The 24,743-nt window shown below is 47.9% G+C and overlaps 2 protein-coding genes across 7 annotated transcripts in view; one reads left to right on the plus strand and one right to left on the minus strand.

Annotated features, from left to right (window-relative positions):
* Positions 1 to 24,743, minus strand: part of Wdr62 (WD repeat domain 62) — a 79,682-nt gene that overhangs the window by 46,142 nt on the left and 8,797 nt on the right. For 5 of the 6 annotated variants that reach the window (XM_072019665.1, XM_072019669.1, XM_072019670.1 and 2 more), the window contains exon 2: positions 5,890 to 6,041. In XM_072019665.1, coding sequence (XP_071875766.1) covers positions 5,890 to 5,973 — 84 coding nt within the window. In that variant the 5' untranslated portion in view covers positions 5,974 to 6,041. Of the gene's footprint in view, positions 1 to 5,889; positions 6,042 to 21,537; positions 21,562 to 24,743 lie in introns of those variants that run through there. The other variant, XM_072019666.1, reaches the window with a different exon arrangement.
* Positions 7,924 to 24,743, plus strand: part of LOC139995838 (chromobox protein homolog 5) — a 193,930-nt gene continuing 177,110 nt past the window's right edge. The window contains exon 1 of the mRNA XM_072019701.1: positions 7,924 to 7,938. The gene's annotated coding sequence lies outside the window, so the exon portion shown is untranslated. The remainder of the gene's footprint in view (positions 7,939 to 24,743) is intronic.

Consider the following 24,743-nt stretch of genomic DNA (forward strand, 5'->3'; position numbering starts at 1 on the left):
TCTAGCGATCGATCCGGAATTTTCCTGATAACTTACATCGTCGTATCGAACGATACGCGATAAAAATTTGGAAAACGTGTGGGAAGTTGTACAAAACGAGGAAACTGATTAATTGGAGTTCGATAGACAGATTGCAGGACCCTTTTACACTTTGACAAGTACCAATCATTTTCACTGGTATTGGTATAAGTAGCCTTGATACAAAATTCTTTTTCAGTTGAAACACATAAAAAATAAAATGAAATTCATTATATTATTCTTTTAGTTATGGTTGCAAAAATCATTACATCATTGCGGGAAAAAATGTAACACGAAATAGGAATTTTAAAATAAAATTGTAAAACCAATAGATTCGTCTGGTGTGGTAGTTCTAGTGTTATCGTGCAAGCGTATCCTATGCGTTCGATATACGTGGCACGTGCAGCCACGTTCCAGCATACTTGATAAATCTTCGAAACTCGATTTTCTCGAAAACGAAGCGTAGAGAAAATATCATTCCCGTGTTCTCCTCTTATTTTTCCACGGGGAATCGCTTGGTGTATGCTTCTAGATATACGTTACTCGTCCATAGCTTGTAAGCGTGAAACGGACGTCGTTTGTTACTCGAGAACCATTTAAGTAAAGTTTAAGCAATGGAAAAGAGAAGTGGAAAACTTCTTTCGGAAGTGGAAGAGAAAGCCAAACGGGAACCACCATTGCAATTTAACTTCCTAAGTACCTGTTATACGATCGACGGAATAAACACTACTTTAGGAAAGTTGCGCCAAGTAATTCGGACCAAACTCTATCGAGGTCGTAGGAAAATGTGGGAGTTGCCGGTATCGTTGATAAATTCGATCGGCGAACAGTCGGACGCCGAGCAACGCAAATACGCATATGCACACACGTAATCGCAGAGAAACGACGTCGAGTTATTTAGCCCGATGATGTAATCGAGCTGCTCGTCGATTCGATGAACCGCCAAAACCGTGTACGTACACATTCGTCGAAATTTACATAGGAACTCGGTAGACCGGCAGAGAATCGACGGCCGATCGACGTACGTTATTAATCGGTGACGCGAGAACGTCGTATTAGCGCGCGTCATACGATGGACGTTTTGCAAGGGAATCGCACGCTTCGTCGATGGAAAGGAAAGAACCGAACGCGGTCTCTTAGCTTTCGGAACGAAGTTATTTGAAGATAAAAATCTCGATACGTTACGCTATTTCTTTTACGGAGAACGGAAGAATCGGCCATCTATTTTCGTTCGCGTGAACGCGTATTCGGCCGGGCAACGAACTTGAAACGCGAAAGGGGACGAACTCGTGCAAATCGAGGATGGAACTCGCGCGACTAGAATGGAACGACCGAATAATTAATTCAAACGCTGATCTCCGTATCCGTCGTGCGGAGGCAACGTCCCTTCCGCTTCCGCGATGGGAAATTCATTCCTCGGAGATTGGCTATCGGTCGAAATTCGCTCGATACGTCTCTCCCCTTTCCCGATGGAAGCCTTCTATCGAAACGGTCGAATGGCTGCCACGAATTATCTAATGGCACGCTTTAACGACCGATGTCACGTGTTAATGCGACGCGAAAGCTCGCCGATTGAGACTCGGCAAAAAAAAAAAAAGAGAACGTAATGGCAGTTCACTGGGATTCTTGCGCAGTCGACCACGTTTCTTCCTTTTACGCGCTTCGTAATAAAAAGCCGGACGCCGATGAAGAACCCAGGTTACCGTAAATTGTTTTGTTTGCTAAACGCGAAGAGCAAAAACCTGAAACGGTACAATTAAAGAAGATCGCGTTTTTCGCTCGGAAATGTTCCTTCCGACTCGCTTTGTCTCGTTTCGTGCAAGTTCGATGGAGCAATCGTACTACTTTTAACCATTCGCGTAGTACACGAATTCGCTTTTGCTTGGAATCGAGAATTATAAGCGTTCGGGTATCGTCCGAAAAGTTGTAGGTAAAAAGCAAAGAGAGGAGGAGGAGCTGGTCGCGTGATAAGAAGCAATTTTATTAAAAGCCGACTGCAAGCGAGTGGTAAAAGCCCGTGACACGCGAGAAAGGACGAAAATGGACGCGAAAGGGCTGTGATGGTAGACAAAGGTGTGTCCCTTATTGGTCATTAACATCCGATGTAATAAAGTCTAAAAGGTTTTCCCAGGTCATTGGCACGAGATCACATGTTTCATCAGGATGCCATGGTGTTTTAACACAGTGCACGGTTAGATGCAAAATTTGTTCTCTTTTTTTTTTTTTTTTTTTACTGATGTTCTAATAAAAACGTTTAATTGTTCGATAGGGTACTTTTTATTTCAAAGTATCTTCTATTTATCGGGTATATTCCAAATGCCCCAACTGTCAATTTTCATTGAATTTTTCCAATTGAAGAAATTCGATTCTTCACCGGTGGCGGGTCGTATATGACCAACGTGGTAGTCAAAGCGTTAGACACCCAAGTTGCAAAATACGTTTCATTTTTACCTCGTATATCGATTCCTTTATTCTTCTAACCGGCGCATCGTCGACGAAAGTCGAAAAAGCGAGAGGAAACGGAGCAAATATCTCTAGCGATTCCTTTAAGTATCAGAGATATAAGATCGATCGATTCAAAGTCGGTATGTAAATGAAAAGATCGGTCGCTGAGAACGTAGAGGAAGAACCGGCGTAGTGTCGCACCGTTAGACGAAACAGGAAATCGCATCCAGCCACAGTCATGTGACTTTACACCTGTCACACCTGTCTGATCGGTGTTTCGAGAGAAGAAGAGCGAGAAGAATCGATGGGCAATTACACTGGAAATTTCTTTGACGCCAAAGTTGACGTAACTTTCAATGAAATTCGCTGGATTGGAAATTTTTGAAGTTTACGTCACGTGGTAGGACCGCGAACCGAGCGATTAGTGAAGGGGCACACGAATTTACGAATGACGAAACGAATGACATTGATCCTTCGAAGAAAAAGTAAAAGCAGGCGGTTCGCCGGGTAAAGTGTGTCGACTAGGTCAACGATCCGCACCAGCTGCGAGCGGCATACACCTGTTTCGCGACTGCATCCCCGACGAATTTGTCGAGGTCTTGGTCAGGCGGAAACGAGTTCCGAATTCAAGACCAGATTCGGACTTGTGGGTCGCAGACTCCTCTGGACCGCGATCGTTTGCAAGTCAATGGCAACGATGGAATCGCGATATTTGCAAAATCGTCGGAGAAAACCGATTTAAGATTCCAAAGGTCTTTGCTAAGCGCGCTTTCTTCCATCGAATTGACCCAAACGCGAGCAATTAAAGTTTTAACCTCGATCGCTGAGACAGGCGGCAGCAACGAAGCAGCGCTGTCGCTCCGAAAAACTGGCAAGGGCAGAGCGTAGAACCGATTCTCCGTCGCCCACCTACGCGTTCATTTACATACAATCGCGATTTCGGAGCTCGCGCGGGCGTACGACGTTTTTTGTTCACGAGCAAAGTTTCCAAGTTGAAATTTCAAAGAGAAATCTGTACGTCTCTCTTTCCCGAAAAAATCGCAATCTGCGCGATCGGCTAAAGTTTGACTCGTCGGAAAAAGGGATAAACCGGGCGAAGTTAAAGAAACGTAGGCGATAAAACGTGGAAACCGAGTCAGTCATCGGCGTTCGCGGCTAACCGAGCGTCGATAATCTAAACATTCTTCGATCTGGAAACGTTGACGATCGGTTTCATTCGGTCGCAGGGCAAACGTCGAAAGATCGCATTAAACAGCAGAGTAAATGAACGTGACTCGTGTTTTCTTCGAACCATTGATCCCTCTCTCTACAGCATTAAGTTTAACTTGCAAAGTTAAGAACAAATGTAAAAATAGTTTAAAAGTTCGATCGTTTCGATCGCGACACGAACGTCGATCGAACGTTCGTACATCTTCTAGTACGCGACCCGAGTGACAGGAGGCGCCTATCGTCGTAATCGCTTCGAAGCACGGTTCACAGGGTAAAGAAGATTATCCGGTTATCGACGACCACTTGTTCGAACGAGCGCCGAGCCAGCGACTCGCGCAGCTTCAAGTCGCCTCGAGATTCCAATTCGATTGCCAAAGATTTTTCTTCCCGACCATCGTCGTATCGTTCGTCGTTCGATACATCGATAGAAGACTACCGCTAGCCTCTGTTCGATTCGTACGATGCTACAGCATCGAAGACGAAGACATCGGCGTTGATCGCGATAACGCGACGCTCGGTGGCGAGACGACAAAATAACAGGGTGTTACGCGACGGTTGATGTAACGAAGGCAGCGTGTGCAGGCGCACGCGTCGCGTCGCGTCGCGTCTCGAGAGTCGTGTAATCCGATCCACTTGTCCGAGAGGGAAAGTGGCATGGAAACGAGCGATGAGATTTTCCGCGGAGAGCGGCGACTCGTCGCGGAAGACTCCGAGGCCTCGAGAAACGACCGGCCACGGAATGCGGGCTGCAAGTGCAGCGCGCGTTGTGCACGGCAGCGCGTCGCCCACGTTCGCGCATACTTGACACACCGGCGCGGCGTGGCCGCAGCCGCAGCTCCGAGACGAGGCGAAGCGAGCCCTCGAAAAATGGAGAATCGCGGTGACGTCAATCCGGGGCTGCTGCACGGACAGGGATGCATAATAATAACGCGCATCCGGCGCGTATCGAGAAATCCACACGGTTCGACTGCGACTATTGTCTTGGCCGGTGTCAGTCGTACGTCACGCCGCTTTGTGTGGAAGCCGCTTCTATCGCGGCAAGTTCGTCGCGCCAATCGTTCACGTTTTCCATCTCGACGGATCAAACGTTGAACGACACCTGCTCCAACCTTACGGCGTTGCATCGCCATCGATTTTTCAACTTTCGAATTTCCGATAAACGCATAAAAATCCGTGCCTCAAAGGTGGCGAATTTTTCCTAAATTTCTAGATGTTGAAGTGGTCGCCACTTCTAAGAAAACTCTACATTTGGTCTTTAGTTTTCTCAAGCACCGAAGCCATCGACAAAAGACTACGTCGAAGGCATAAACGGTACGCAAGCAAGGTTGGCTTCAGGGTTTTTCAGTCATAGGGAAACTTTGTACTTACACTTTACTATTCAAAATATATATTTTCTACCTTACGATTTATCCACACGTTCCTTTGTATTCACACACATCTAATAACCTCGACACTAAATATGCCATGCAAAATCCGACCGACGCTACCGACGGGCGATCGAAGCAGGGGGAAAGCTTGTTAAGCTGCGCGAACGTGCAAAGCGCGGCAAAAACTGGTGACATCGACTGTGCCATCGCTCGTTTAACCGCTTACTATCCTGTATAGTCCACGGAGTTAGATACGCCGATTAATCAAAGCACGCTTTCCTCTTTAAAGCAACGCGGTTCTAAATTTCCAGATCGTGCAATTACGGCGCAGCATTTTCGTAAGTACGTTGCGAGTAGTTTGCTGGTAAATTCGCGCGGAAGCGAACAGACAAAAGACGATCGTCTTCGCAGTGTTACTTGGAGAAGATATTAGGTCGTCCGAAAAGTTTCTTTCGTTCTATAAGGAAATAATGGATGCACATTTTCCGTTTTATATTACTTCATCGAATTACGTACGGTTCATTTCGTTCTATCAAAATAAAGATGACAACGTGACTAATCGACAGATTAAGTTTCACGTTTGTATAAAGATGCGTCGTTGTAGAAGACGCGTCTGTAAAAGAAAGACACTTTTCGGACAACCTAATGCAAGTTGAAGTAGGCGATAAGAGAGTAAAAGCTAGTTCGCGCTAACTCTGACGAACGCCAGAAGTTTTCCATTCGATATTCTATTGGGTTGACAACTAAGTGATCGAGGATTTTATCAATACCACCACTTAATGACAAAATCAGCAATCATTTAGTTGCCAACCCAACACAAGTGGAACAAACGAATTTTCCTTCTACTCACCCTGTCCTGAATCCTGACGTTTTCCTGACCTCTCTTCAGGTTAGGAGCCCGCAGGACCTTGCTCGTAACTGGTGGTTCCATCATGGTGGCAGGCGTTGCTCTCTCGTCAGGAGTTCATCCCTGAAGGAAGCTCGATTCTCTCATTCCATGTTCTGCAAGCAAGAGAAAGACACGCGATGGAAGATTGCCAAACGCCGATGCAAAGATAGGAATTTGCGTCGCGCGAAAAATCGGTGTCACCATCTGCTAGTCGATCGGCGATAAACGGCCGGTCGTTGGGCGAAAGTAAGAGTAAAGGTGGACGACGCGCGTTCGCGTCTCTCGATCGTGGCAGATCGAGACCTACGCGAATTCCAGCTCGACCGGTACAGCTGGTGGTTGCAAACGCGAGGAATGGATAACGGTATGCGCCGCAGTTAACGGAAGATAATGCACGAGCAGGTATAAGGAGCTAGCTCGTCGGAGGGATTCCTCGAATATCGACCTCGCCTCTCTCCATTTGCCTCGGTAACGCCTCCGAGTCGGCGATCGCCTTGCCACGCACGGCTCTCCGACGTTCGTCCGCGACGACGACACGGCCATCCGATCTCCAGGCCCGTCGATCGGATCGATCGATTTTTCCGGCTGCGCGCGCGATAACGTTGACCGTGAACCGCAAGGAACGTTCCAGCGTACAGAGATTGGCAGAAGGCACGCGAGTATGGCTTCCACCGACGACAGAAAGCAGTTTATCGTGACACGAAATCGATAAAGCGCGATACTAATCCGTCTTTTCTCGGAGCAGCGTCGCCAGGTACTCGGCGATGACCGACGAATCCACCGGCCAAGAATTCTCCGAACGCGAATTATTGCCGCGAATCATCCGTGTTCGCGCGGATTCGTAAAGCGGGTCGCTTAAATTTCGTTTGAACGTCCGGTAACGCGAGTCGAAGAAATTAAGTAGAACTGGACGAATCAGCGAAAAAAACGTTGGCGGAGCGAATATAAGATCGGAGTCGTACGATGGCCGAAATACGAGATGGAAAGAGTAGAAGAAGGTAATAAAAAGCGCGTGATAACGTGTCGGCTCGTACCGAGGCAATTACCGGCGGTGTTCCGAGGTACGCGTAGCCGGGCTTCGTTGTCGCAAGGATTTATGAGCTGCAAAGGCAGGCTGCGAGAAGACGGGAGCCGATGTCGGGTCCGGGCATCGTTAAACGCGTCTTTAACAGACCGCTGATGAGGTTTGTCCATTAATACGTATCCGATGTCGTGACTCGGGATGCTGCTCGACCGATGAGAAGGACTTGGCCCGCGGCCAAATATTTGAAAATCGAGGAGACGAGGAGCCTGCGGTATTTCGCCGGGATCGGGTATCGCCGGTTCGATGAAAGTCACGCTCCGTCGAACTCTCCACTCCGTTACTCGCGCACACACTCCGCGAAACCACCACTTCCTCCAAGAATCGCCGATTTTTCCGATTCGATCGTCCTAGCTGTCCCTTTTTTCCCCTCGATGCCCCATCGCACGATCTTTTTCCTCTCTCTCTTCCTCGCGATTCCGTGGTCCAAGGGTAAGACTTGGCGCGGCTGTATATCCCAGAGATAACGAGTTACGAACCCGCTATTTTATTCCTACGTTTGGCAGCGAGTCAAAAAATCTCAGTTTCCCCGACGAGCGAAAAGCCGGGAGCAGGCTGGGCGGCTTCTATCGCGCGAGGATATACGAGACACGCGCGCATCTCACGGTATACAAATTGCACGCCCCGTATGCTGCACAGCAGCACGAAACGCGTGTTACGAAACTAGAACGTAATAGGAAAGATACGGCGAGTCGCTGAAACGTTTCACGCTTCGTTTCTTATTGCCTCTTAAAATGCAAACCTTCCAATCATAAGCAATAACGTAAACGGATGGCTTCCGGTTGCCCTTGTTGTCGACGAATTCAGGGTGGAGCAGCTAACGAGGAAGCAGCGACGCGACCCTCGTCTTCTAACGTCATCGAAATCCGCCGTCATTGAAAGGCGTTCCACGTGGTAAATGGTGCATCACCCGAGTATCTATTCTTTTCGTTCGGGAGACAGGCTGTTGTACTAGATACGAACGAACCCAATACTTACTCGATTCACTAGCTCAAGTAATGGCGGACTATTAATTTCTATGGTAGCGGCACGCATAACGTTTAGCACGCGAGAAGGACGATGTCACTTCCGTTTCACCGTCATCCATCCGCCTTCTTCGATCGGTTACGCGCTATCATCGATAACGAACAAGATTCGGGAAACTCGTTTCTAGCCGTTCGTACGTGGCGAATTATGTAAAATTCGCGTGGCGAACAGACGCGCGCAACAGCGTAGAACGACGAACAGATTCGAAACGAGAAACGGACGCGCCCCGGTTCCACGAGCCCACAGTTTATTTCGCAATGAAGGAGTCCGCGCGACTCCCCGTTACGAGTCCCACGACGCTTAAGTTAACGCGGCAGACGCAGAACTGGTAAGATTACTTCACGATCCGGAACCGTAGATATCTCACGAAAGTGGTTACGTTTCGTTTGCGTTTTCACCGACGAGAAATCGCGTTCCTCCATCGATATAGGTCCAAGCAAATCCATAACATCCAGCGACGTTGTCGCGGATCGAAGAAATTTTTCTTTTTCGCGAAGGATATTAAAGATTTCTCGTTGTGCGCGAAATAAAGCGGTAAAATTTGTACTGCGACTCGACTTAATCGTCAACCGCTTCGAAACGTAAGGAGGACGAGAGGAGCGTAGTATTGCGGCGATTTTAATTACCAAAGACAATGTTCGTCGGCCTAATTCGCCAATCGGTCCCGCATTAAGCACAGGTTTTGGCAAGTTTCCATTAGCGCTACAGCTAGTCGGCCGACCGCTTTGCGAAGCCTTTCGAAGCAGCACCGCGCTACAACGAACGACGAAGAAACATTTCCGATTTGTCTTACGCGGAATAGAACTGTCGATCCGGCGAAATTATCTTGCGATCACTTGCCGATTTCCGTTGCATCGAGATCTAAATCGAATCGCGAGCGAAACTCGAAACGCGATGCCATGTAAAGATATCGGAACGTCAAATGGTAATTAACCGCTGCACACATTAATTTCGCGTTAAACGTTGCGTACAACGATGTTCGCCTTTGTACGCGCACAAACGAACGTAGGCAACACGAGATACATTTTTCCGGCCCGTTAATCCCATTCATCGCGTTAATAGCGTCGCGAGATTACTTCGAGTCGCTTTTCCCGAACAGGACGTCGTACGTCGACGGTAGTATCCGTACTTCCGTTCTTTTCGTCACCTCCCGTTGCCGCGTGTTCGTAAAAAGATGCCCAACAAACAGCAACTTGGAGAAAGATTTGGTCGCCGAAGGGCTCGGAAACAAGAGGCGACTTTTTCGAGAAACGGGAACGCCGACAAAAAGTTGTATCGACGAAGACGTAAATCCGGAAAAATCGTCTTCGCGGAGAAAGGCTGCGACCCGAGGGAGAAAAGTTTCGTCGCTCGAAACGTTCTTCACCCTCGCCCAGATATTTCACACAACCGGCCGAGGTTTGGCCGTCTATTTCCAAGCCCCTACGCGCGTATTCAAAGGGATCTGCTTTAAAAGATTCTCGTTGCGGATAAGCAGAAGCCGCGCGAGATTCCACGGGTGCAAAAATAGCCGACGCACGGACGCACTTTGAATGAGTTTTATCGAAAAAGAAAGTTACTCGTCGCGCGTACGATAACGTGACATAACCTTAGCTAAATATAGAGGTAACGCGGCGAGCGCACGGAGTATTTCTTGCGTGCATTTACGTAAGAAAGACGGCACGAAGGAGACAGCGAAGGGGCAGCGTGCGGTAACCGTGGTAGCTCGTCGCCTTCGTTCCTGCTGAATGGTTAACGATCGACGACGAGCCAGCTTCGTCTCTGCTCCGATCGTCAGCGTCCCGGCGACGAGCGTATTTTCACGGAACGAGTTTGGAAAAACGCCGAGGTACTGGCGGCAAAGAAACTACCGCGAGTCCTCCGGTGCATGGGTGCCGCGCCTCGTGAGAGATCACTCGTGGAGGCTTTCACCGTTCTCCGGAACCGGAAGCAGCTAACCTAATTCGCCCGCGCATGAGTTTTCTTATCGGCTGCGTGAGCGACGAAACATGGTCTAAACGCGGCCAATTCGAGTAGAACGAACCTGGCTCGTCTCCGAATCACCATCTACCGTTCGAACCGACGTTCGTGTCTCGCCTCCAGATCGCTTTCCATGTCACGCGTCAACCAATTTTGTATCGCGCGGCAGTAACGTCATATTTCGAGCGACCTCCCTCTCGTTTCGGTTCGATTTACGATATCTCTCTGGATGTTTTTCGAGCGGATAAACCGTAGAGAAACGAAGCGTAAATCTCGGTCGAGCACGATTTACCATCGCATCGTGGATTTCGTGCAACTAAACTATCCAGCTCTTTTGCTGTCAGCGGTACGTACGGTTGAACGTCGCGATGGAAGCGTGGGAATCGTAATGACCTAGAGCCAGGGAAGGTACGATGAATTACGGAATGCCAGGTCGTCTCGTGTACGTGCGTGGTATCGAGTCGAATCGTTCCTCGATGACTAGGAAAATTACCCAACCTACGCGACTCTCGATATAATCCAAGTGTTTGCCGTGGAGGTAGGCTTCCGGATCTCTTCAAAAAGTTTCCAGTTTCTTTTCGAACTCGAAAGAAGGAAAAGTGGAAGCGAACCGAATCGCAACGGGTAGCCTATTTACCGGTCTATCTTTCGTTCGCAGGAAAAATTCGAGGAAACGAAGAGTTTACGGGAAATAGGTCACAGCCGGAAGGTAGGTTCACCGTCGTTCGATCGCGGTGTTTCTTTTCGACGTTGGCTCAAAAAGGCTTCGCCAGGCACCAGGAGAAAAAAGTAAAGGAAAACCGGGCAAACGAATCGGAAATCGACTTAGCCGCGCCGCCAAAGAATCCGGACAAAACGGAACCCAGCGACTTTTCAACGATCTAATTGCGTTTTATTACACGCGTTGAAGATATCGCGCTGAAATCGAGCGCGTTTCGCCTGCGCCCTGCCGACAGAAGATCGAAAAACGCGCTTTACATAACAATTCCGAGATATCGAACGACGCGCTATCACCGCTGGCACGTCTGCGATAACGTGCCGTCTATCTTTCGTTCGTTGTACCTGACAATAAGATAAGAAACGTTTTAATCCGTCGACAACCTGTTCCAGTCATTTTACGAGCTCGTGTCACGTACGACGGAGCGGAGAGACCAAGTAGGGCTCTTGCTCGTTCGCGACAACGGCCTCCGTGTACTTTTACGCGCCTATGCTTTTCCCATAGAGGAAAAGTGGCGTGTCGACGGAGGAGAGAGAGAAAGAAAAACGTCGAACGACACCGAAAACGCGCTGGTTTAGCGCGATTCGTGAGAAAATCGTGATTCGATCTCGCTACCATGGTGCGTCGAGCGAGCATCCTTCGTCCGGCCTTGAACTGGAAATTTTACGACCTGGTAATCCGTCGTGTCAATTTACGACGCGTCTGCAACCCAGTGAACACCCACGTTTGGTTAAACTTTAATCGTCGGTGCTCTTGAACGACCCAGCGACGCATCCACTCGCCCGATTCCACTTCGTTCCACGACATTTGCCCGAAACACGAGCCAGCTATTGCCGGAGAAACGATCGCTTTTCTATTTCCCACGAGAAACACGTAGAAGCAACGCGCGTAACGTAACGTTCGATAGTCGTACGATCAGCGTTCCCGATGCTTGTTATTTAGAATATTTAGATTCGTGTCCGAGGCCGAATCTATCGGCAACGTGACAAATAAGGCGAAGGATCCGAGAATAATCTGCATTCCCTTTTCGCCGAGCATCGATTCACGGAAAGCTTTCACTTTCATTCAGCCCACCAATTACGGGACAATGCGAAATAAATTACGTCGCGCGTTGAATTAATTTGTTGCCCGTTGATCCATCGTATAATTAATTGGATAATGTTTCCTATCGATCAACCATCGTATCCCGGGCCGATTCCATAATCGATACGCCATTTCCAGCGACCTTTTACGGGCTACAGTTTCGGAACAGGGATCATTTAGGGGAAAACGATCGCAGTTTCGCGCTTGGGCCGAACTACGGAACAGCTGGACGATTCCGTTCGTCGACGAAAAATCGTTTCGCTACAGCGAGAAAAAATGACTTAAGGCTCTAGCGATGTTCTTTTTTCGGTCAGACGGCCCGACGAACTACGCGGTTTTCCGCTCGAAGCGAAGAAGGGGATCGAAATTCGCGAAAAACTGGCACGAGCAAAAGGTTCGAGGGATTTCTCGGCTGTCCGCTTATCCGGCCAAGTCGATGTATCTTTCTGTCGCGCATTGTCACCAGCGATAAATATTAAATACACGCGTGATCGCGCACGTGCGATATCCAACGTCCTCTCCCTTTTCTGCGTTTCACTGCGTTCTTTGCTCCCGCGGACTAATCGCCTAACGCGAATTTTTCCACGCTTCCACGGTCATCTTTTTTTTCTTCCTTTGCTACCAATTTTACGCGTTGGACTAACGTTTTTGCTCCCGATTCGGAAAGTGGGTTTGTTTAAAGGTCCGCCGCGTAATACGTAACGGATTAGCGAACGCGGCATGGGCGAAGAAACCACCATGCTACAAAAAGGTAGCCATTCGCATGGCTGACTGTCACTGCCAAGGTCTCATAGGGGAGACCGATTGCCAGTCCAGTGGCTAACTACTCGGTTAACTCGGGCCTTTGATCCGCCACTCTACTCTGCTCTAATTTGTACGACGCCCGTGCGTTTATTCGCTAGTGAAAATTCCAACGTTCCTTCGTAGCCTCGTAATTCGTACCTCGAGAAGTAAACTAATCGGAAGAGACTCTTCAAAACAGATCTACCTACTTACGCCGTCGTCGTCTTTCGAAAAGATTTCGAACGTTCGAGATGCACCGAGTAAACTTTGACGCCTCGGTGGTATCGTTCGAAGAATAAACGTGGCGATAAGACGGTAGCAAAGGTGCGAAGGTAATCGCGCGTTCCGCTACCGTCGACGATGATCGATACCATTATCTGCGAGCAAACACGGACGGTTTTGCTCGGCCGGTTCGTTGACCCGTGCGACGAGAGGAGCGCGCGCGGACGCGAGTGAATGCGAGTGAACGCGGAACAAAGAATCGCAGGAGAGTGGCGGGCGCGATGGCTCGCGAGCGGCTCGAGCTTCGGAAAAACGAGACGTAGATGCGTACGACGGTCGCACAGTTTGTCACTGCCAAGGTCCCGCAGGATGCACGGCGAGCGAAGCGGTGGCGGTAGCGACGGTAGCACAAGCTATCCGGTTAGCCGACGAAGCACACCGCGCGTCGCTGCCTCGATGATGACCGGTCGGTGTTGCGCCGAGCGGCCGCATTGTCAGAGGCGGGACGAGACGAGGAACGTGACCCGCGAGCCAACCATCCGCTGTGCCACTCTGCGCCTACCTCTTCGTCTCGACCATCTCGCGGTTAAAATAACCGCGAGGTGAAAAGTAGCGAACAGCTTCGACGAGTACGCACCGTCCACCGATAGAATCCTACGCGCGATTTCATCGTCCGTTTACGGCGACCTCGACCGAGCTCTCTGTTATCGTTCCGCGTACCGTGACAGACTCGACGGGTTGAGTCACGGAGAACGACGACGATCGAGAAACAGCGAATGCGTTTACACGGAGGAAGAATCTCGAGAAACGGCGATCCGTACGCTAAGCGGTTTGCACCGCGGTAGCATCGACAAGTGCACCAGAGATACGAGCGAACAGCTCGACGATCGAGAGGTCGCGTTTCGATCATTATGCGAGAGACGAGTAGGCATTCGCAGGCAGCCGTCACTCCAGACTACGCTCTCTGCGTCCTATCCTCGAGACGCAACGACCTTTCGATCGGCTTTATTGCTCGCTATTACGACGATCTGTATCGATTTGATCTGGCTCGGATATTTTAAGAACCAATTGCTTCGTTGTACATTGTTCGTGTAAAGCTTGATAAATACGACGATAATCGACGATAATCGTTGGCTATCTCGTTTGCTCGAATATCGCGGTCAACTCGAAGACATCGATTTCTATGATAATCAACTTACACAACTGGACGGCCGTTAAATGTTAAAGATCAGGATTATAAAATTTTCATATGAAATTTTAAATAGTTACGTAAACTACACTAAGCTCTCGAATCTCGTCAATTTCTATATTCCACTGTTTCTTTTCTTTTCTTTTTTTTTTTTTTTTTTTTTTTACCAGATCATCGAAGCTCTTTTAGAAACACTCTCCTTTTCAGCTTCGACCACATCGATATAATAAATAGAACAAGCAAAGTAAGCAATAACAATCAAGTAGAGACTTTTTTTGGTCCTCTGCTATCCAAGGATTTAGGTCTTTGACCTAAAAAGCTGTACTTTACGCATCGAAAGATCGCGATCTCAACTGTTAGATCTTCTTAGCTTCTTTTTGTATTATTTCGTATCGCGTTCTAAAGCATTTCCGCGAAGCTATATGTCTGCTTATGTTTTTGTATATTCTCAACGTTAAACGGATTTCCCCGTTTTTTCGAATAAATTAAATTAGATTAAAAAGTAAATTAAATTTCTAATTGAAGACGCATTACCGTAGCGATCTCCTCTGCGTGCCGTCTTTCAAAGAAACGATTAATTTCTATGGTCTGCATCAATTACACCGCTACGTACGTACATGTACGTATGTACATGTGTAAGTACATACGTATGTATATTTCTAGAATGTAACGTAGCTTTCAGTGAAAATATGCTTTTCAACGATTCGCGCTCATTAGCATACTTCCTTTACCTTGACGCGTACAATCGGTTAACGCTCTGATTAATAGGAAAATGATAGACGGCTTTTGCTTCGTTCCGAAACGATCACCTTCCTTTCGATTCCTCTTCCAGGGTGTTTTTTTCTTTTTTCTTTTTTCAACTAGCCTCGCGCTTCAACGGCGTTCGACGAATCGCTCGGCGACGATTCCGCGAGTAGATTCCACCAAGATATTTTTCATCGCGATATCGATAATTGTGACTAATAATTATGACGCGTGTCGTTGAAGAATCAAGGACGTACACGGCTGCAATAACGTAGTTGGAAAGATAAGGCACAACCTGTAAGACCTAATAAGGAGAGAAACAAGAGAATACAAGAAAACGTGCTTCCATCTGGAACAAAAGTCACGTAGAAATGCTTAACGCTTCGGCGCAGCGCGTCTACGTAGCTGTTCGTACGCTGCTTTTGATCCAAACGACGATTACACACACGCCACGAATATTTCTGATCGGCCAAATTTCCACGATCGTTTCGTCTTGAACGAGGTCAGCGTCGAACCTTTTCTACGCTTTGATCGAACGAGAAATTGGAATTTGACCATCTGCTCGGGAACCGCTTAAAATTCTACCGTCCAAATAAACGAGTCGGAAACGCCAACATATATAGGGGGGAAAGAGTTAATTTTCACGAGGCGCGTTCAAACTTCCCGTTGATGGAAAACCAAACAGAGTAGGGGAAACCTGGGTCGGATCTCCGAGCCAGTGCCGGTGAATCGCGCGAGTCCGTCTAAAGACAGCTTTCAAAAAAACTGTGCTTGCCAACCAAACTCGGTCTTCCTTTTCATCGAGCGGAGACGCGATCTTTCGTATCTCGCCGAGAAGTGTTTGCTGAGCAAAGATTACGATAAAGCCGACAGAGTTGAAGCAACTCGGTAAAATGTTGACGTTGCCCCGTTGCACCGAGCCAGCGCGCTTCTTTTCGGTTCTCGGCTAACGAGTTAAACGCGATAGCGCTCCGCCTCGTCGCTGACGATGATAAGTAAATTAGAGGGCGGCACAACCTGACCGAAAACGTTCGAACGATCCTACCGATACGCGACACGAGAATCGCCTAATTTCTATTCGCACGAAGGAGGAAGGATAATAAGAGGAAGATACAAGGTGCGATAAATTTTCGTGAGATAACGAATAAGATAATTACGGTGATATTGGCTGGTCCCATTTGTGTAAATCTCTCGTTACAGACGTCGAGGATGTTCGGCGGGATTTTTTTTTAAGACTGGCTGCCACAGTAGGTATCGTAGTCAGGTTTAATTCCCGCAATTACGACGATATTGTTAGGAGTTTGAATCTTCGAATCCTACTTCATAGACGAATCACGCGCGACATCACGTTGGTACGTAAAATTCTTGGAGGTTTCGTAAGTTGCGCGTCGATCGTGCATTTAGTCCCCATAAATCGTACCCTCGAGAAGAATGCGAAATTGCTTGCTGTTAAACGCTGAGCAACATCGCACGGCTTATGGCTATCACAGCTGTTTTAATAGGGCGATAAATTTCACCAACTCCGCCCATCGCAAACTGATACATTTAGTCAACTTACGGATTCTCTTTAAAACAGATTTTTATAACTTTTCCATTTTGACTCTTAATTTCATACCTTGGCTTCTTCTTCCAAATTCCTACTGTTATTTCTTTTTCTATTTTTACTATCTTTCTCTTACGTTCTATCTTTTATTTATCTCTAAAAGAATTTCTCTTTTCCCGTCAAACTAACAAGTAAATAAATAAATAAATAAAACACACTGAATATCCAGAAGGAGATCTACGTGCGTATATTCGTGGAGAAATATTTTTCATGAAAAAATGATCTCCGGAAGTACTCGGCCGTCTAGGGAAAACCATAAGAAAATTGGCATTTTACGGTGTCTGGGGATGCCGTCTGCGAAGATAGGCGCGCAGCCACGCAAGGGCAAAGTTGGAATCGCGATATATTATTTAAACGCGAGACGAATTATTTGGTCCTGCTGTAAAAATGTTACGAGCTTGAGCAGACAAATAAATTTTTCACGAGCGGACGCGACCAGCCACTGCGGAGGAATATAAACCAACGAATTATCGACCAGTTTTCTCCGACCCTTCCATCTTTCCTTCCTGTCTTTTCCTTGCTTCCTCGTACCCTTCTCTCTCCTCTTTCCGCCGCGTTGGCTCGGCCTTTCAACCGTCCCATCTCCTTACGCCATCCGTTACGTTGTCTCCGAAGCGAGGTCGTTCGCGGATCGATCGTATTTTCTTTTTTTAATTAAGCCGCACCGCAACAACGTTTACAGCCGACAGTCCGATCTTTAAACTTTACGTTTTCTCGTCTATTAACTCCACGCGCGACCTTTACTTAATGGCCTCCTCATCTTTCGTTCAAGCTTATCGTCAATGCGCGTAGAAATATGTTTTTAATGGGCGTTTTAAAAGGTCTCGTTAACGCGACGCACATTAAATGTCCAGATATCGATCTTCCTATTCCGTATGACTCACTCTCGTCAAACAAATCCGGGGATGACAAATCCGATGCAAAATAATGAGTCGTTACAAAATTTAGATAAGGGGTGCAGTGAGTCACGAGTCGCAAAAGGAGGAATCGCGATAATCTTAACAGATCGTAAAGATAGCGAGATAAGCACGAACAGATAGAATCATCGATATCGATCGGTTCGTCGTTTTAGAAAATGCATCTCGAGAGAAACGAGACGCACGAACCTTCCCAGACGTTCCTTCCGACGAGACACGTCGAACGGTAACACCGGTTTTCCGATTATTCGATAGGCCTTCGCGTGGTCGACACGAAAACGCAATTTCCTTGCAAATATGATTATCGACTCCCGAACATCGTCACAGTATAACGAATCCGTGATCTATCTCTTAAATCTCTTAAGTCTATCGATCGGCTGATAGACTCGCCTAATATCCTACGCAAATTCGACTTTCACATCGTTACTCGTCTTTCTAGAAATTCTACTCTCTTTAAACCCGAATATCACCCAATCAATTGTCTTTGTAACCAATTGTAATATAATAACTGATAAGGAGTTTCGTACTACCAACGACTTCTTTGGTAAATGTTTAGGTTTGTTCAGACTATCGGCTTGCAACACGATCCGCAATCGTTAAACGTCGGTCGTAAATTCCGTCTGGTGAAATGCTCTTTCTCCTTTCTCACTTATCCAAACTTTGACTACCACGTTGGTCATTGGTGACCGGAGCCCTTGAACTTCTCACAATTGTGAAAATTGTATGAAAATTAACAGTTAGGTCATTTTGAATATAAATAGAAGACACTTGCTCCATTGAGCAATTAAATATTTTTATTAGAATATATATTTTAAAAAATGAGAACAAATCTTGCATCTATCTTTGAGGGGTAATCTACGAATATTATTGTAAACAGACCCTAGAAAATAATCGTAAATGCTGCTTTACAATCACATGATTGGAGTTAGAAGTGTGCACTGTTATATATAGAACGAGCAAATACTGTTTACTAATATCTTGTACACGTTTCAACAATATATTCTGCACGTTTTGCTTACGACGAAATAACCAATGCGAATGGTTTGTTAAAATAAACGAAGCCTTGTTATAATACGTCGCTATCAACTGTTACCAAGGCGCCACGATGCTCACCCGTGGACCACCAATAAGATAAACGGACCATTGGGGAAGAATGTTGTCTTACATCGTCAATTTCTTATTATTTTGCTCATTGGCAGACGTTCCAGCTTAAGCGTGCAGAGTAAAATAATGATATATTAAAATCTGTTTGGACCTATGGGATCCATCCATGGGGAACAGCGAGTAATTCCAACATAGTAATTCGAAACGATTCCAATCGAAAACACCAAGATCCTTAATAGATGCTCCTTGGTATGTTACCAACGGAACGATACATCGCGACTTTATGATACTTACAGTTAAATAAGAAATATGCAAATTCAGTAATAGATAAGAGTTAACAACCACAAAATCCACTAGTTATTCGATTAATTGACACGACGGATCAGATCCGCAGGCTAAAAAGACATTATCCTTTAGATTTAAATATTAGATTCAGCTAGAACCAAACATACGATAATCATTTATCATTCACGTTATAGTAGCACGCCAGGATGATTTGCTTATAATTCTCAATGAGAATTGATTGTAAACTACTTCCAAATAAAAAAAAAATATATATATATGATTTGAATAATAAAAATACTCCCGTGGCGTCTTGAGCGAAACACGTGATTTTGGCGTGGCAGTCGAAGTGTTAAACGCCAGTCGTAAATTTCATCTTATGATTTTCTCTTTCTCCTTTCCCAATTATCTAATAGCACTTGTTATCTAACAGCTTTTACGGTACTCCGTAGTAATACGTAACCATCGCGCGTACAAAAGAATTCTCCCTGTCGTTAATTACAAAGAAAAATTATTGTCACGAAATCGGCTTTTCCGATTGCCTCGGGGATCGTTCGATTTAACTCGTCGAAAGAGAAAACTTTGAGACGGCGGGACAATCGTTGAAGTCGCGGATCCGCGAGGAACCCGGTGTATCGAGAACGACGTGCGTAACGCGCGAGACGGTGTCGCGGATTCGGATTTCCTGTTCACCTTGCAAGAAATACTTAGAGCAGCGGCGCGTTCTCGAAAACGAACGGCAAGCTTCGCAGAAGGAAGGACGATCGACTCGCGGCAGACGAAATCTCTCGCGTACCACCGATTACGAATCCGAATTCGTATTAATCAGCCGACGATCGAGATTCCAGGAATTCGCGTCTCTAGCGGTTAAACGTCATCGGGAACTCCGCATTGTCGCGGCCCAACTTCCGAGCAGTTTGCAAGGTTGTTCGTACGTCGTGAATGCGACTTGACGCAGCTGTAATTCGCGTGATAGACCAGCGAGAACGCAAAGGTTATCCCGCCAGCTAAACGTATATAGTCGTAGGTCACATACGGTTTAAAATCCAAGCGGCGTTAGATTAACCCGTTAGAGAAGCAGGTCAGGACTGGCCTAAAGCGGAATCTCAACGTTGATAAAGCTTCGGATTTTAACGGACGAGCCGCGAGGTAGGAGAAATTTGCAGGTATAGAAATCTGCCACCGAGTTCCACGGCAGGAGACCGCGCGACGAGTTATCAAGGTTTTCTCGAGATATCGCGCGCTGCAAACCCCCCAGGGAATCACGAAGAAACGTATACGATGAAATACGCGTATTCGGTCGACCTTGCTCGTCCAGAGAATGGTTTCGTTGTGCTATTTCCGCTTGGCTATCGGACGCGAGCCTACCGCGTCGCGTTGGCGTTGCAAAATCTTCCACGAGATGAAAAAACGTGACTTTTTCTTCCATTCGCGGTCGTTTCGTCTTTCCCTACGTGTCGGAGCTATTCCACACGACGCTCTCTATCTTTTTACCTGCGGCAAGAAACGACCAGAAAGAACGCGCACGGCTCGAAATGGAACAAAAGAGTGGACTTATCGACGTAAACGTTCGCAAGGCGTCGCTCTACTTTAGATAAAGAACGGATATACCGGTTTGAGGCCGAACGAGTGTCGCGTAACGTTCGCTTACGTTTCCGTTCGAGCCGTTCGTCTGAGGAAAGTTTGACGCGATCGTTGGCCGGCAATTTGTAAATACAACGACGCGTCTTTGCTGGTAGCGATCAGCGCGATGCAACGAGCGGCGTATCGTACGACCGATCGACGTTCGATCCGCGACTTTGTTGCAAGTGTTCGTCCTGTTAGGTAACCGGAGATCGACGATACGCTAAATTATCTCGTTACGTTCCTTTTTCGTTCGCTCGTGCGTGTACTGGTTGGAACGTGCGTGAGAAACGTGAATGAAACGGAAACTCCGGCGATGGATGGATCGACGACCGGAGAATCGGCTATTAAAAAAGCGGCGAAGAGAACTAGGTATGCGAGCGAATTACGCGACTAAACGGCCGAGCCAAGTTCACGAAGGATTATAGAGGAAGGATAGCGCGTTACGCGATGATGAGACGGTTTTTATCGAATCGCGCGATCTCGTCGGGATTTTTTCTTTCCAACAACGTCGCTTACAGTAAGCCGAACGCTAAGAAAACAAGCAACGATTCGCCCGAAGAGATTGCACGCGCCGTTTAACGGCCACTGTCGTGTTCCCACTGCCATTAACTCGCTCGCGATTTCTTGCCGCGCGAGATTACGATCTTGGCCATGCTCCCTTTTTGCCCTTTTTCTTCGTTTTGCTCGTTTCGCGCGTCGAGTTAGCGCCCCGTCCTTTGCAAACGAAGTTTTTAGCTTCTAATGGAATCTCTGACGCGGCAGTTACGCCACGACCAAGCGACCACGTTGCTGCTGCTACTCTACTGCGTCTAGCGTAACACTGTAGAGATTCGACGAAGGTAAATCCCGAGAACCGTCTCGAGTTGGTCTACGTCAACTGCTTGCGTATCCTTCGTTTCGCGGTAAATGCTACTAAACTGCGCGACAGCGCCAACGGTCGACGATTATGACACGTATGCCGGGAGTTTGCGTTGCGACGAGGCCGAGGTCGGAAGGGGAAAAGCAAAACCTCGCTCGCATCCTTTGATATTGCAAAACGTTTGACTATCGGCGCGTCGTGAACCGGTTTCGCTCTAGATGCTGCACGGGATTAAACTGAAAATTGCCGCGACTGCGCTAAACGGACGTCGAAAATGGCAGTAAAAGGAGCGCCACTAAAAATTACTCGTTTCGACGGGCTGGGTGAAAGGAGATTAAGTGGTATAAAGGCTGGCACGAGTGCCGTCGTAGTTCGTGGCGGTGAGTAGCACTCGACACCGGCGACGTACGCACCTGGAAATAGCTGCAGCGTTAAATAACACCGTTTGCTCGCTACACGTGCCCGTACGCACACGTTGTCTCCGACGTCCTGACCCAACCATCCAACCTCGGCCGCTTCTCTCTTTCTTTCCTTTTTATTTCCGATACAATCTTTTTACTTCGACAGGTTCGTCTATTTTCCAGCCGCCTCTCTCCTCTTCGCACATCCTTTCGTTCTTTCTCGCGAGACAGAAGAAAATAGTACGACGGTAGGATGTACATAGTACATAAATAGTGCATAGTAGTAGAATTAGCTGACCCGTTTCCAGCGACCGAAGACGATTCCGTTGTGCCCAAGACCGGTCGCTTGGATCTCGACGATTCGAAGCGTCTGCTTCGTTGCAAATCTCGCCAAATATAGAATGCAATCCTTTGTTTCGCTCGCGACATACAGAATTCTTTCAACGTTATGCGATATTCCCGTTCGGTATCGCGACACCGTGTTTGTATCTCGCGTCCGCGTCGCTGACAGATTCGAGAATCCTCCTTTGTCCGAGATTCTCGCTCCAACGAGTACCGACATCCATAGAAGATTATACGTTTTGTTATTCGTTCGTCTGTTAATCGATAAGCGGGTCGTATTCGTTCATACGCAAATGGAGGTCCTCGTTGCCCCGAAAAGGCGTCCTGGCTTGCATCGGAACCGAAAACGCGGCGTTGAAACGTCGAAAGGCGTAAAGGGAGGAGGACGTTTAAACGTTCGACGTGATTTACGTCGGACCTTTAATTAACGTCACACTTTTTTTTTTACACGCCATCAACCCGTTGCTGTTTCCTCGAAATAGCAGCAACCTGGGCCGTCTGTCTTCCCACGGGACGACAGACCCGGTTAAACCGAGCAAATTTGTTTACGAATTTCCAGCTCTGTTTTCAATTCCATCGACGTTTCGTCCAACGTCTAAGTTACGACGTACAGGTTTATCGCCTGCATCTCCGTTAATTAACGTTGGTCGCGTAAATCGCGTGCCTCCGACGATCGAACGTGCAACGCAAACGTAGAAACGTTGGAAATGGTTCGGAAATCCTTGATCGACGATCGTTTCCGCGTAAACGTAAATGCACACGTGTATCTTAGCAGGCGATCTCGTCTTTCCTATTACGAACAACAAAGAGGACAGACATATACGACGATATCGGAGTGGAATCGTCCGGGAAAACGTGGCTCGCGTGCATTCAGGACGAAGGTGTCGGCGGAACGAGACGAAGCAGCGATTAGTTGCGCTCGATCGCGTTTCAATTATCGAGACGAAAGAAAAACAGAATGGAAACGAGCGCGAGTTTTTCCTCGACGCGCGATGCCAGCTATTTTCGGTCAAAGTGCACGCGAACGCGCGTCTTACGGAATAAATCTACAAACAGTGGAGCGAGGAGCGAGATTACGCCAGACTTTGAACGTATAAACGGGTCGTCGGGACGGTTTACGCGGTTAGAAACTAACCATTCCGCAAAAATCTGACCAATAATATTTACCGAGGTAGTCGTCTCTCGCAAGAAGATGCACGTATCCATAAAATCCATGCATTTATCGAGAAACATACCACCTATCGATGGAAGCGTGGATATTTCGGACATCCTCTTTCGCGTCGATCGTTTCGTCCCGATTTACGTTTTCCTGCGCTCCGTACGTCGCGCGGTTGTTGCTCGACGCGTGTAAAAAGTGCGCGTTAGGGCCAGCATTGTTAAGCCAGGACGCGTCGTCGAGAGTACGGAGAAAATCGAGGCGTGCGTGTCGAGCGTTCCTCGTCGTCCGTCGATACGTCGCGCGCTCGATAGTTCGAAAACCGTTAAAAAGCTTTCGTATTCTTCCGACGCGCGTGATCGCGCGACCCCTTGCTAAGTAAGTTCTGCGGCGCGTGAAACACGATTTTTATGGGCCGACAGCCCAAACGAAACCTCCGGCGTATTGCTCGACTAAAGTTTCCGTTTTGTGGACGCTGACGCGTAACCTTAGACTTTAGACGAAACAACGACAGGCCGAGGTCTCGCGACGCCACGGTTCGCACCGTGTTGGAGCGACTGTGGTAGTGTTACGTGTCGGACGAGGCGTTTAGTAGGCGAGAGTAGGAAACGTGAAAGGTTTGCTCGGTCCCAGAGGACGAATCGCTGAACGTAAAAAATTCACGAGCGAGCGAGAGTACAAAGCGAGGCGGTCGTGTCACCGTTTCGGCCCGGTGGCGTCTTAAACGCTGAATCTTCTCGAGCGGCTCGAGCAGAAGGACGACTCGACTTTGACAAGATAGTCGGTTTCGCGGACTCGGCACAATCGAGAAGAAACCATAAATGATAATAAGAGCGCGCGAGGAGGAAGGAAGCGAAGAGGTGACCGGATATCGAACGACGTGGACGGACGGTATCGACGGACAGACGGGCGAATGGAAGGGTGAATGGATCGAGAGAGAAGAAACGAGGGTCGAGGGAGACGTAGGCATGGCAACCATCGAGAGCAACCAACCAGCCAACCATCCATCTATCCATCCATCCATCCATCCATCCCCCTGGCGAGCGTACGCTCGAGACATCCAGTTTACAGCGTATCGCGAGTGTCGGGAAATCTGACACGGACCCACGCTAAAAATACGCGGCCTGTTTATACGAGAGCGTGTGTACACACCTATGCGGCGCACGCACGGTGAACCTGGAAGCGCTGCTGCAACGCGGGTCGTTCCACGATTCCGCGATTCCCGCTGTTTTCCTCGTCCCGTGCCTCTCGTCGCGTTTCGTCTCCTTCCCTTTCGTTCCAGGTCGCATCGAGGAACGTCCGTTAACGTTACGCGTCAACCCGCTGCGTCTTTACGGCCGACACTCTGCGACGCAGCGGCGAACGTTTTACGACGAGCACGCGTGTTCACGGTTATTCACCTCGACGTACCGATAGCTTCGTCTCGCGGCCGTCGCGGATCACCGAGTTTCGCGAAACATCGAACGCAACCTGCTGTTTCTTCGCGCGACGCTTCTCGGCGACGCGCTATACGTGGCTTTCTGCCAGTCGCCAGATTAAAAATAATGCACCCCAAGCTTTAAACGTCCCGCGGAAAACGTACGAGCTGCGTGAAAAATCGTCTGGCCGTTTCGCTCGCCCGTCGACGATGCCGATGGAACGATCCGCGAGTCAGCGGAATGTGCACGCCGCCGCTAGAAAAGCTGCGAGTAGAGGGGAGAAAACGAGCGATTCGTTCGTC

This window comes from Bombus fervidus, chromosome 16 (assembly GCF_041682495.2).
Source record: "Bombus fervidus isolate BK054 chromosome 16, iyBomFerv1, whole genome shotgun sequence".
Classification (NCBI taxonomy): domain Eukaryota; kingdom Metazoa; phylum Arthropoda; class Insecta; order Hymenoptera; family Apidae; genus Bombus; species Bombus fervidus.